This window comes from Chiloscyllium plagiosum, unplaced genomic scaffold (genome assembly GCF_037043375.1).
Source record: "Chiloscyllium plagiosum isolate Xiang-an unplaced genomic scaffold, Cpla_swu_hap1 HiC_scaffold_5, whole genome shotgun sequence".
Taxonomy (NCBI): Eukaryota; Metazoa; Chordata; class Chondrichthyes; order Orectolobiformes; family Hemiscylliidae; genus Chiloscyllium; species Chiloscyllium plagiosum.
The window spans coordinates 117,922,405-117,936,227 of NW_028270143.1; the positions used below are offsets into that span (position 1 = coordinate 117,922,405).

Below are 13,823 nucleotides of genomic sequence, written 5' to 3' on the forward strand. Positions count from 1 at the left end.
ATTCTCTCAGCATGCAATTAGTGGAAAAAGTAATAACACAATAAACCTCAGGTTTCTCTCACAAATTTAAACTGATTTAAATTATGGCCATGGTATTTTCTTTCCGGTTACTTTTCCATTTCTGCCCTCATTGATTTTCTGTTCTCCTTAGCGGTTTCTCCATCAGCTGTCTTTTTCATCGTACATGGAAATTGCATCAGGATCCAAGAAATAATGTTGGATCCCAGATGAAGCCTTTAAATAAGAATTTGGTTTATTTTGTGTGAGAGCACCGGCTGCTTTTTTCAATGCCATTTGAAATCAAATTGAGTGTGAAATTTTATTTAAGCAGATGCTTTTTTAAAAGAAGAATCAATCTTGTCATGAGCTGTACATATAAACATTTGGGGCAATAGTAATATTACACCCCCTCCCTTGTCACCTTCCATACTTTAGTAGATCTGCAATATTACAGGGCATTGTTGATAACTGACGAATTATAGATATTGTGACACATTGCCCTTGCCCTAGAACCAGAAGCTCTGGGTTAAAGTTCAGCCTGGAACTTGATGGCCTAGGAAAGTAATGTCACAACACGTCCAAGCAAATTAAGCTTGTAAGTCCATCTAACAGATGCCAGTGGCAGATGGTTAAACAGATTGGCGTCCTGGTCAGCTACGTGATGGAAAGAAATTGGAGTTTCTACCATCTCTATTCACGGTTATAGGCTGCGATACACTTAGAAAAGTCTATATTGCCCTAGGAGGAGTTTGGGAGCGATGCTGGTGGTTTGGTGGTGGATGGTGGATGTAGATCAGATTGATGCAAACACTATTGGGTTTGATCTTCATTCCAGCTGGAGTGGATTTGGGACTGCCTCCTTGCCCTAACTAATAGTGGTGAAAGTTGTAACACTTTGGATCAGTCCTGCCTTTGGGTAGAGAACTCAAGAAGAAAATCTTCTCATAAACAGAATATAGAGCTTTAAAATTGTTCTGAAGTTGAGTCTGAGGAAATATTTGAAATATGTCATGCTTTAAGCATTTAAAAAAGATGCAAAGCAACTCTGAAACTCTTATCTTGACAACACAAAACACATTCTTGTTATTGATTCTAGCAGAGGAGTATGTATGTACAAGTTTGTCTGAACCAGGCTGCCTATGTAGTTTATTGATGTATGGTACTTTTGGAGTTGGTGCCAAAGTACAAAGTGCCAAATAAGAAAGGAGACAACAAACACAGTGTGCAAATATCCCAAAGTGCAAGAAAAGTTCTGAGGTAGGAAATCAGACTGCTGGCAGCATACTTCCTTTGTGCGCAGATTGCAAATACAGTGCAGAAGTAAAAGCACAAGTGAATGCTGCTAGCAGGTGCAGAAGTCTTGGGGAACCTAATTATCCAAGAGGAAAAATATTAGCTGGGGTAAAAGTAGAAAATTAATTTAGCAGTTGGTTAGCAGTTCAGCAAAAACAGCAGGAACCTACCTTTAACATGATAGCATTCCATTATACTCATTAAAGCACTTAGTCACTGTTGTACGATGATTCCTCAATACAGCTTGTCATGGAGTTACATCTACCTTGTAGATTTGCTACCACCATTATTTTTCTTTGTAAGGATATAGATGGGTTGGCTTTTTGTAGTGAAGTAGAGGAAAACCACCTGATGGTCACACAAGAAGAGGCTATTGTTTTAAACAAGATGTAGTTCATTGCTGATGGTAACTAGGTAGAAGTTATATAGGTATGACAGAAATTGTTACTGAAAATACAAAGGACAACTCCAGGTTAGGTCTGATTCCTTCAGATGCAGTTACCCTGCTCAGGTTCATGTGACATCATCACTTTGTGCATGTTTAATGCATTCCTCCACATTAATTCCTTCACACTCTTATTCCTTAGTAATAATATCTCCTTAGTTTCATTTCTAGTAATATTATACGTTTGTGCAATAATCACATTTGCCACAACCCCATCTCCCCCAGGGTTCCTACTTCACAAATTCAATAGTCTGGAGGTACTACTATTTTCCATTCACTTCAGACTTGGAAACTTAATAGCCTCTGTGTTGAAGACTGTTTACTTTAATTGTATTCCTGACAGTGTGAGGGTTTCATTCCCTTAGAACTGGAAACCCATTTATCTTTTGGACTTCCTTCACTAATGATGTCTTTCCTACTGAAATAGATGGTTGATCTATTATAATATCTGGAGGACCTTTAATCTTGTTAACTTGCTTTGCGAAACCAATATTTAATTATTTTCAGTGTCCTGGATCTCCAAACTAGACAGTTTATTCTTGACTGCACCCTGAATCTGTGGACATTTATCACCACATTTTAATAGTGGCTTCCATGGAGGTATATTGTTATGATCCCAGCTTCTGGTAATACTGGACAAGTCAGATCCCAGAGCAAAGCTTGTTTTGAAAGACTGTAGTTTTATGTGGATTAGATTAATTACAGTTTGGAAACAAGCCCTTTGGCCCAACAAGTTCACACCGACTCACCGAAGCACACCCACCCAGACCCATTCCCCTATGTTTACCCCTACACCTAACACTACGGGCAATTTAACATGGCCAATTCACCTAATCTGCACATTTTTGGACTGTGGGAGCAAACCGGAGCAAACCCACGCAGACACATGGGGAGAATGTGCAAACTCCACAGTTAGTCGCCTGAGGCAGGAATTGAACCCTGGTCTCTGGTGCTGTGAGGCAGCAGTGCTAATCACTGTGCCACCGTGCCGTCCACAAATTATTTTTGTAATTTGGTTATTATAGTGGCCAGACCAGGTAAATGTGACAGAGTTCTTTCCCAAAAAGGCATTAGTGAATCAGATGGGTTTTCACAACCATCAACAGTGGTTGCATGGTCATTGTTAAATAAGCTTATTAATTCCAGTCTTTTTAAATAAATTCAGAGTTCACATTCTGTATTGGTCTCACATTAATTCTCATTTGAAGCTCCAAATGTCCAAAAGTACAGCTCCCCCCTCACCCACGCCACTACTGGAGTCACAGCCTGAATTTCATGCTGGATTAAGGCACAAATCAACAACACCTTACATCTCAGTGGCGATAGTCCACCATTTGAACTAAGCTGACACTTCCCATTCATAAACGTACACAGACAGATTCCTGTATATGCAAGAAGTTCAATAATGCATTCCCAGGTAGATTTATAGAAGGGACGAGATAAAGTAGTGTGACAATGTAAACTTAAACTTTAATAGGTTTATGGATTGTTCATGGATAGAAAGATTCAGCACTAATTCTTTCTGGAATAAACTTTTTCCCATCAGAAAATAAATGTGAGGTGCTGCATTTTGGAAAAGCAAATCTTAGCAGGACTTATACACTTAATGGTAAGGTCCTAGGGAGTGTTGCTGAACAAAGAAACCTTGGAGTGCAGGTTTATAGCTCTTTGATAGTGGAGTTGCAGGTAGATAGGATAGTGAAGAAGGCGTTTAGTATACTTTCCTTTATTGGTCAGAGTATTGAGTACAGGAGTTGGGAGGTCATGTTGCGGCTGTACAGGACATTGTTTAGGCCACGTTTGGAATATTGCGTGCAATTCTGGTCTCCTTCCTATCGGAAAAATGTTGTGAAACTTGAAAGGGTTCAGTAAAGATTTACAAGGATGTTGCCAGGGTTGGAGGATTTAAGCTATAGGGAGAGGTTGAATAGGCAGGGGCTGTTTTCCCTGGACTGTCAGAGGCTGAGGGGGTGACATTATAGAGATTTATAAAATCATGAGGGACAAGGACAGGATAAATAGACAAAGTCTTTTCCCTGGGGTTGGGGAGTCCAGAAATAGAGGGCTTAGTTTTAGGGTGAGAGGGGAAAGATATAAAAGAGACCTAAGTGGCAATGTTTTCACGCAGAGGATGGTAGATGTATAGAATGAGCTGCCAGAGCAAGTGGTGGAGGCTAGTACAATTGCAACATTTAAAAGGTATCTGGATGAATAGGAAGGATTTGGGGGGATATGGGCCAGGTGCTGGCAGGTGGGACTAGATTGGGTTGGGAAATCTGGTTGGCATGGACAAGTTGGACCAAAGGGTCTGTTTCTGTGCTGTACATCTCTATTATTCTAATTGGGACAAGAAGAAAGGAATTATAAAGGAATTAAAAGCAACATGCTAGCTAGCCAACCCTGGGAAAAAGGAGTCAAACAACCTGTTTCCTGGATGAGAGGAGGTAACTGCTTGATAACCAGCTGCCTTGCGACAAATGGGCAGTTAAGACTGTGCAGAAGAAATGTCCTGATGTAAAGGGATTAATTGCAGGAAACATTGTTTTCACATAGACAGCTAACACCAAATGTTAGAAGGAACAAAAGGAGTTCTCTTAAGAAGGAAAGAACTCCAGAAGTGTAAGCACTGTTTCCAATGAAAAAATCTAAATGATCATCAAGATTGTCACACCTCAAACTTAAAAGACAGAAAATTGTATGAGAATTCAACTCCCCAATTCTGCAGAAGCAGAACTTTGAAGAACAACACTGCACAAGGATCGAACCCTAGACATATCCAGAGATAGGCACTGTTGATTGGAATCGTAACTAAATTCTACCATTAATTGAGTAATGGCTAAATTGAATTGTGAGGCTTAATTTGCTTACTTGAGGGGTCTTATTTGGTTGCTACATGCCATAAAGTTTAAATAATGGTTTCAATATTTGTCTGTGAAATTTCTGAAGTTTAATTAAAGGCATCTTGTGGCAACTTACACACAACAGTAACTTGCTTGGGTGCAAAAATAGACTAAAAAACTGGTATAATTAAATGACCTGATTAGATCTTTGACATTCTTTTTCATTGTTAATCATTTTCATAAATTGTTTTCTACTTCTTTATTCTTTAGGTTACCCAAAGCCTCGTGTTTATTGGTTTAAAAATGGTAAACCTCTGCGTGCCACAGATGAAATTCTGATGACTGATAACAAAGGAGATCATTCTCTAGAAATTCTCAATGTTTCCAAAGAAGACGGTGGTGAATATGCAGCTTATATCAGCAATTCATCAGGCTCTGCCTATACATCTGCCGTTTTATATGTTCAAAGTAAGTCGAACTTTCTTGACTCCAGTTTTTCTTCACTGAAAAATCGCGGGAGTACAATTTTGTAGGTGTTCCCACTTGGTTCCACCAACTCTAGATTGCCCTAAATTAGCAAATAAAATTGTGCTGGATTCTGAATGGATCTCAATTTTTAAACAATTAGTGCCATGCCTGTTGCAGCAGGTAATTCTAAAGCTGCCAAAAACCCAGTAGTCTAAATAGTTACACATACAGTGATGTAAAATAGTTAAGTCACAGAGGGAGATCATTTGGCTGTTTGTGTCCACACCAGTTCTCTGCAACTGTAAATCAGCTAGACCCATTCACCCACCCTTTACCCAAAGTCTGAGAAATATCTTCTCTTCAGAAAATTATTCAATTCCTTTTTGAAAGTCATGACTGATCCTGCCTCCTCCACACTGACAGACAATGCATTGTACATCCTAACCACTCTGTTTAAAAAGATGTTCCTCCTTATCGCCTTAGTTTTTTTTTGCCCATCACCTTAAATTTGTGTTCTTAAATGGGAACAATTTCTCCCTATCTTTGAATTTGAATATCTTTGTCAAACGTTCTTTCTTCAAAGGGCAAAAGCCCTAGATTTCCAAATCTACCCGAAGTCTTTCACCCCGGAGCTATTTTCTTAAGTCTTTTAGCATCCTTTCTAATGATCATGTTCTTCCTAAAGTCTGATATCCAATGACGTAGTTAGCATGATGGCTCAGTGGTTAGCATTGCTGCCTCACAGTGCCAGCAACGTGGGTTCGATTCCAGCCTTGGGGAGCCATCTGTGTGGAGTTTGTATTTTCTTCCTGTATCTGCGTGGGTTTCCTCCAGGTGTTCTGATTTCCTCTCACAATCCAAAGGTGTGCAGGTTAGGTGGATTGGCCATCGGATATGCAGGATTACAGGGATATGGTAGGGGGTGGATCTGGCTGGGTTGATTTGGATTCGATGGGCTGAATGGCTTCCATACTGTAGGGATTCCGTGACATAATGGGTGAAATTATATGCACTATTGTCCACAGTGTTACACCAATGTCCCAACATAAGTGTGATGACCATGGGAGTATACAGGGCTGGTGTAGAGTTGAAATTTAAAACAGATCAACCACGATTTTATTGAAAGGCAATAGGCAGGCCCAAAAGCCAAGTGGCCTACTATTTTTTTCCCTTGTTCGTATGTTCACCAGTCAGAGCTTAAGGGACCTAAAATCAGGTAGTGTAGCAGAGATGCAAGGCTGTCACGTACATGCATCTGCTGAGACTTTACCAGGAGTAGGAGCAACAATGGGTAGCGATTAAGCCTTTGCTTTTTCCTGCTTAAGTGCTTTCTCTTGTAGCTGGTATTTTACGTGTGACAGAGGGCACTCACAGCACATGTCAGGGGAAGCCTTGTTGGGTTCTGGGAGGGGAACCAGCAACCTTTATATATTCTGTGCCCTCCTGATTCAACTCTCATTACCCCCATCCCAGTCCGTCCTCTCTCAGGAGCTTACCTATCTGGTCCTGACCCCACCTTCTAATCTGGCTCCAGCGAGAATCATTGCACTACTGAGATTGACTCAAGAACTGCTGTATTCAATTGACTTGCAACTATCAGAGATGGGAGTTCCAGATGAGAATATAAGTCTAACCTTGAGCAAATTCACATCACAACATCTGTAAAAGCAGCTCAGGGCTCCCTGGCAAATGGAGGCAGGCTTACCTTCGACTCTAAACCCAGTAGACAGAGTCACTGTCTTTATGTAAAATTACTGTGCTCCAGTTGAGGCTGAGACAGCATTTATTAGTTTCACAGAATCAGACAAAGTGTTGCTGTACAGAAAGAAGTCATTCAGCCCATCATATCTGCATGACTGTCTAAAGAGTGTTATGCCTCAATGCCATTGTCCTGTCTGTTCCATACCCTTGCATATTGTTTCTATTTAAATAATCATCAAATGCTATGTTAAATGTTTCAAATGCCATAATTTCCTCGTTATTTCAATGTATGCTACTAATTATAAAGCCCAGGAACCCATTTGCCAAACTAACCACTTAACCTGCACATCACCTTCAACTATTGGATCACTTATCCTCTCCCTCCTACAAAGATGCCTCTCTTCCTTTTAGAATTTTATCCATATTTTGCATGGCGTTCTGTCTGTCTTCCCACGTAAATATATTACCTCACACTTCTTTGATTTAAATTTCATGTCAGCTTTAATTGGAGGAAATGCTTGGTTGTCATTTTGATGCCCTACCGACCCATTCCATTCCCACTGAGCAGATTGTGTTATTATTGGGTCCTCGCTGTTGAAATGCCTTGAACCTGCTCAGTAACAATAAAAGGCTAAATGGTTGGATCATTGTGAGCACTGTTAACCAGAAGAAAATCTTTTAACTGTGCAAACTTGAATTATGTTTCAGGCCCAGGAGAAGAGATTGGGAAGCATATACCTGAAGAAAAATCAGGTAAAGCTAAACTAACACACAAAACATTACAACAGTAACAATAATCTGCATTTGTGCACTTGTTTTCCTGGTAGCTATCATGATGCCTTCATTCTCTGGTAACCCAAGTGCTTACAACTTTTCATGCTACCATCCAAACAATGTGGATGAATTCTAGAGGACAAGCGATATCTTCTAAAGTGTTCTAGAGGACAAGCGATATCCTCTAAAGTGTTGTCATAGAACATAAAACAGTACAGCACAGGAACTGGCCCTTAAGCTCACGATGCTGTACCAAATGTAATGCCAAATGAAACTAATTCCTTCTTCCTTCCCTTGGTCCGTTCCTTGCATATTCATATGCTTATCTAAGAGATCTTAAATGCCCTTATCATATCTGCCTCAACCACCACCCCTGACAGCGTGTTCCAGACTCCTACCACTCTGTGTAAAAGACCTGCCGCTCACATTTCCTTTGACCTTCTCCCTGTCACCTGAAATGCATGCCTCCTAGTATTTCATCTCTGAGAAAAAGATTCTGACTGTCAGTCCCACCTATGCATCTCATAACTTTATAGACCTATCAAGTTGTCTCGCAGCACAAGAGAAAGGAATCTGAGTTTTTCTGGCCTCTCATTATAGCTCATACTCTCTAATCCAGGCAGCATCCTCATAAACCTCTTCTGCACCCTCTCCAAAGTCTTCACATCCTTCCCATAATGTTGGGACCAGAATTGAATGCATAACCAAAGTTTTATAAAGCTGCAACGTGGCATCCTAACTCATGTTCTCAATTCCCCGACCTATAAAGGCAAGCATGCCATGCGCCTTCTTTACCACCCTATCTACTTGAGTGGCCGCTTTCGGGGAACTATAGACTTGAACCTCAGGGTCCTTCTGTATGTCAATGCTATTCAGAGTGCTGCCATTAACTGTATACTTTTCCTTAGCATTTGACGTCCCAAAGTGCAGCACCTCACACTTACCCAGATTAAATTCCATCTGCCATTTCTCTGCCCATATCTGCAACCGACCTTTCTCGTGCTGTATCCTTTGACAACCTTCTACACTATCCCACTCCATCAGTCTTCATGTCATCTGCAATCTTACATTTTCATCTAAGTCATTTATATAGATCACAAATAGCGGAGATCCCAGTACAGATCCCTGCAGAACACCACTAGTCACGGACCTCCAGCCTGAAAACACCCTTCCACCACTACCATCTGTCTTCTACAGGCAAGCCAATTCTGAATCCCTGCAGCCAAGTCCCCGTGGATCTCATGTATTTTAATCTACCATGCCGAAAGCTTTACTAAATACATGTAAACATCCACTGCTCTACCCTCATCAGCCACCTTTGTCACCTCCTCAAAACATTCAACCAATAAAACATGACCTACCTTTCACAAAGCCTTGCTAACTGTCCGTAATTAACATTCTATGCTTTTCCAAATGTGCGTAAATCCTATCCCTAAGAATTACCTCCAGTGGCTTCCCAACCACTGATGCGAGACTCATCGGTCTGTTGTATCCTGGATTATCTCTATTTCACTTCTTGAAAGAAGGGAAAGCATTAGCTACTCACCAATCCACTGGACCTCTCCAGTGGATAGAGAGGATACAAAGATCTTGATCAAGGTCCCAGCAATCTCTTCTCTTGCCTCTCTCAGTAACCTGGGGTAGATACCATTCATGCCTGGGGACTTATCCACCTTAATGCTCTTTAAGAGATCCAACACCATTTCTTTCTTGATCTCAAAATGTCCTAGTATATTAGCATGCTCCACACAAATCTCATTATCCTCCATATCCTTCTGGGTGAATACCGATGCAAAGTACTTGTCACCAAGACAGAGCAACAGAGATGCTACAATTGAAACCATCTAGTCACAATAGCCACCATCGAGCAGGCCATCAGGCTTCTGAAGATGTGATTCTTGAGCCTAGGACAGGTCAGGGTATAATTCTAAAGAAAGCTTTATGAGTATCTAATTGGAAGCAGGACTAAGCAAATAGAAGAGAAAAAAAGATATAGGTAAGTGAAAAGTGACTTCCCTCTAACTGGAATTATGCACAAAGTAAGAGTGCCAGTCAGGAATAAAAATGCAGGAACTACACACTCCAGTAACTTTCATATTAGCCCATGATTAGGCTCAAAGATTAGAAGGATATTTTGGAGTCTATTTTAATTCATTTTTGAAGGGCAAGGAAAATCTTCTCTCCAGAGATTAAGTGGGATGTATTGAATTGAATTTATGGTAAAAGAGATAACTGTAATCTGCAAAATAAATGGCCTAGTGAGCTTTGTATTTTACTTTAACATTCCACAGGAAACTGCAATGATAGCATTTGGCACTTAGAAGCTACTACTCTATTGGCTTCACTGATTGCTCTTCTTTGCTTGTAGACAAACCAGAGAAGTTGGTTCCACCAAGATTTCTGGAAAAATTTACAAGTAAGAATGTAAAGAAAGGAGCCAGCATTACCTTAACTGTCCGAGTCAAAGGTAAGATAGATGTCTCAACACTAATTGTAAAATCTCTTCCTCAGCTTGAAAATTTTGAATAGTTTTGAAAACTTTAAAATGGCAAGAGTGTCTCTGTAATGTATGTTGTCAGTGATTCACACCCAGAAACTTGCAGCCTGATGTGTTGTCGTAGAAAGTTGCCTAAGCTTACAAGTGGGAAGGAGGTTCTCCAATCACCAAAGATCTTTTTCATCCACCTCCTAATGCCTTGATAGCATAAGAGCAATTTTGTAAAGATTCGCTCTCGCGCAGAAAAACTTCAGATGTAATTTAGTATTCACATTATCTTTAACAGGATCTCCAATACCTGATATAACATGGCTTAAAGAGGAGTCAGTGGAAGATGTTATCTGGATTAAAAAAGATACACCAGGTTATAAATTGGCCAGCTCAAATATGCAGCACAGTCTGATCCTGCTGGATGTTGGGAAGGAGTACACTGGAGTCTATACCTGTATTGCTACAAACAAGGCTGGCCAGTCTATCTGCTCTGCCCACTTGGATGTTGTTGATGGTGAGCAAAATTTACTGTGATAGATTTATTATAGGAATGTGCAACTCAGTCAGGAGTTTATAGTATATTTTTCAAATATATTTTTATTGCATTCTGATTCCAATTTGCTTCAGAGATGTGATAAGAAAATTTAAATTGCAAGTATTATAGGAACAAGATAAGGCCATTCAGTGAGATTATAACTTATCTCTGGCTTTTAATTGTTAATGCATTTATTTAACAGCATTTTATCTCCCTCAGATCTAAAATTAACAACTGATCCTATATCCACTGCCATATGTGGAAGAGGGTTTCAAATATCTACTACCCTTTGTGTGTACAAGTGGTTCCTAACATCCCTCCTAAATGATCTGGCTCTAATTCTCAGACTATGCTCGCTTGATCTAGAAGCCTGAACCAGTGCAAATCGTTTATCTTTATCAACCCTATCTTTTCCTGTTAATATATACAAGACCTTGATCAGGTCATCCCTTATCCTTCTAAATTCTAGAGAAGACCTAACTTGTATAATCTCTCCTCAAATTAACCCCTGATGTTCAGGTATCATTCTTGAAAATCTATGTTGTATTGCCTCTAAAGCCAATACTTCCATCTTAAGTTGTGATGTCCAGATCTGTTAACAGTACTCCAAGAGGGGTTTAGGAGAAAGTGAGAACTGCAGATGCTGGAGGTCAGAGCTGAAAATATGTTGCTGGAAAAGCGCAGCAGGTCAGGCAGCATCCAAGGAGCAGGAGAATCGACGTTTCGGGTATGAGCCCTTCTTCAGGAATGAGGAAAGTGTGCCAAGCAGGCTAAGATAAAAGGTAGGGAGGAGGGACCTGGGGGGAGGCGTTGGAAATGCGATAGGTGAAAGGAGGTTAAGGTGAGGGTGATAGGCTAGAATGGGAGTGTGGGCAGAGAGGTCAGGAAGACGATTGCAGGTTAGGAAGGTGGTGCTGAGTTCAAGGGTTGGGACTGAGACAAGGTGGGGGGAGGGGAAATGAGGAAACTGGAGAAATCTGAGTTCATTCCTTGATGTTGGAGGGTTCCTACGTGGAAGATGAGGCGCTCTTCCTCCAGCCGTCGTGTTGCTATGGCCTGGCGATGGAGGAGTCCAAGAACCTTGGTGGAGTGGGAGGGGGAGTAGAAGTGTTTTCAGGCCGCTTACTTGCGGAACGATTCAGAGAACACCTCTGAGACACCCGGACCAACCAACCCAACCACCCCATGGCTCAACACCTCAACTCCCCCTCCCACTCCACCAAGGACATGCAGGTCCTTGGACTCCTCCATCGCCAGACCATAGCAACACGACGGCTGAAGGAAGAGCGCCTCATCTTCTGCCTAGGAACCCTCCAGCCACAAGGGATGAACTCAGATTTCTCCAGTTTCCTCATTTATCCCTCCCCCCACCTTGTCTCAGTCCCAACCCTTGAACTCAGCACCATCTTCCTAACCTGCAATCTTCTTCCTGACCTCTCTGCCCCACCCCCACTCCGGCCTATCACGCTCACCTTAACCTCCTTCCACCTATCGCATTTCCAATGCCCCTCCCTCAATTCCCTCCTCCCTACCTTTTATCTTAGCCTGCTTGGCACACTTTCCTCATTCCTGAAGAAGGGCTCATGCCCGAAACATCGATTATTCTGCTCCTTGGATGCTGCCTGACCTGCTGCGCTTTTCCAGCAACACATTTTCAGCTCCAAGAGGGGTTTAATCAGTTTTGCAAAACTGCGGCATAACCTCTGCATCCTTGTGCTCCAGTCCTCTACATATAAAGGCCAATATTCCATTAGCCTTTTTGATTATTTTCTGCTGCTGTTCATGCTTTTTTAATGATGATCTATGCACCTGAACCACGCCCCCCCCCCCCCCAAGTTTCTTTGGACATTCACTGTATTTAACTTCATACCAACTAGAAAATACCCTGATCTATCCTTTATTGGTCCAATATGGATAACCTGCCTACATTATGGTCACAGTTGACACTACCAGTGGATAAGGCAGATACCAAAATGAAGTCTGGATGATGGTCTACATGTTTTGAACTGTATGTTCTTACATAGAGCTCATTTCTCGAGATAGACTACTTCCTTTCTAAGGGATTTGTTACACTACTCAAACTACAACATCTCCATTTAGTCTCCAATCCATTTCAACTCTGTGTGACTGGACAGATTTCTCTTTTATTAACCCCTTAGATAATTCTAACTGCGACATTTCAGTTTAAGGTTTCTTGTCTTCTAATTCTCAACGTTGGATATTACTTTTCAACATCTCTTTTTTACAAGATCCTGCCTTTATTTATTTCTCCCTTCTAAATGCTAACTCTTTCAGATTAGACTTAACAAAAGATTTAAAATAATGCGTTGCTGTGTCTTCTACCCCCAGAGTAATTCTTCGATTTTAAAGATGGTTTGAAAGTTGCAAATTTAGTCAATAAACTTCACCAGAATATTCCTGTCTTATGTTCAGAACTTCACCGCATCCATTTATTTAAGAGATGCAGATCTCCATTATATTCAATGAATTCAAATTCTGGCAAGAGCAGCGCCCTCCTCATGTTATGACCTAAACTGATGGTTCTCTTGGACAAGTCAGATCTCAGAATGAAATCTGGCCTGACAGAGTTTTAAAAAATTTTAGTTGACATGGAGTTCATTCACTGAAGCTTTCTCATACAGGGATGCAGGTCTTGTAACAGCAAAACAGATATTTATTGCACAAAAGACAATTTTTAGGTAGATTTACAACATGCTTTGAAATATCTTAAATACTGCACAACAATGTCTCATCCTGTCTCCTAATGCTGTTTATTACAAAGACTTTATACAGTCTTCAAGTTTAACTTACCTGATTCCTCCCTAGTTCTTTCCTGTGAACTGTAACATTTTCTTACATGAATGCTCATGAATCTTAGACCTAATTTCTAAACTGTACTTGCTTCTAGTCAGGTCTCCTTGAAACTGCCTTTAAACGTTCAGTTTATCGGTTTCCTAAGCTGAAACCAATCCTTGATTACCCTGAACCAAAAATTAGCTGATGGCCTTCAACGTTTACCCCACAAGTCATAAACCACCACAGTAAAAATCAATTTTCCATTAACAATCCAGCAGGTTACAGCTCTGTGACACATTTTAGATTATCTTATGTTGGAAGAGTTCTGTTTAACCTACTTATTTTTTAAACCCTTCAGAAAAATAATACATCCATATACCAATATTTGGAAAACCAAACTCTAGATGTGATATTTATATCTGTCTGTATATCAAGACACTTTTCACTTATACATGTCTTTTCAGATTATTCTAGCCAGTGTGG

General features: G+C 40.7%; 1 protein-coding gene across 4 annotated transcripts in view; it reads left to right on the forward strand.

Moving 5' to 3' along the window:
• The window catches only part of obscnb (obscurin, cytoskeletal calmodulin and titin-interacting RhoGEF b), a 799,195-nt gene that overhangs the window by 562,386 nt on the left and 222,986 nt on the right, over nt 1-13,823 (forward strand). For all 4 annotated transcript variants that reach the window (XR_015757277.1, XM_087987576.1, XM_087987577.1 and 1 more), the window contains 4 exons: nt 4,849-5,046; nt 7,456-7,500; nt 9,890-9,988; nt 10,305-10,523. Coding sequence is in view for 3 of the 4 variants with exons in the window: in XM_087987576.1 (XP_087843702.1) it covers nt 4,849-5,046; nt 7,456-7,500; nt 9,890-9,988; nt 10,305-10,523 (561 nt within the window). In the remaining variant the exon portion in view is untranslated. The remainder of the gene's footprint in view (nt 1-4,848; nt 5,047-7,455; nt 7,501-9,889; nt 9,989-10,304; nt 10,524-13,823) is intronic.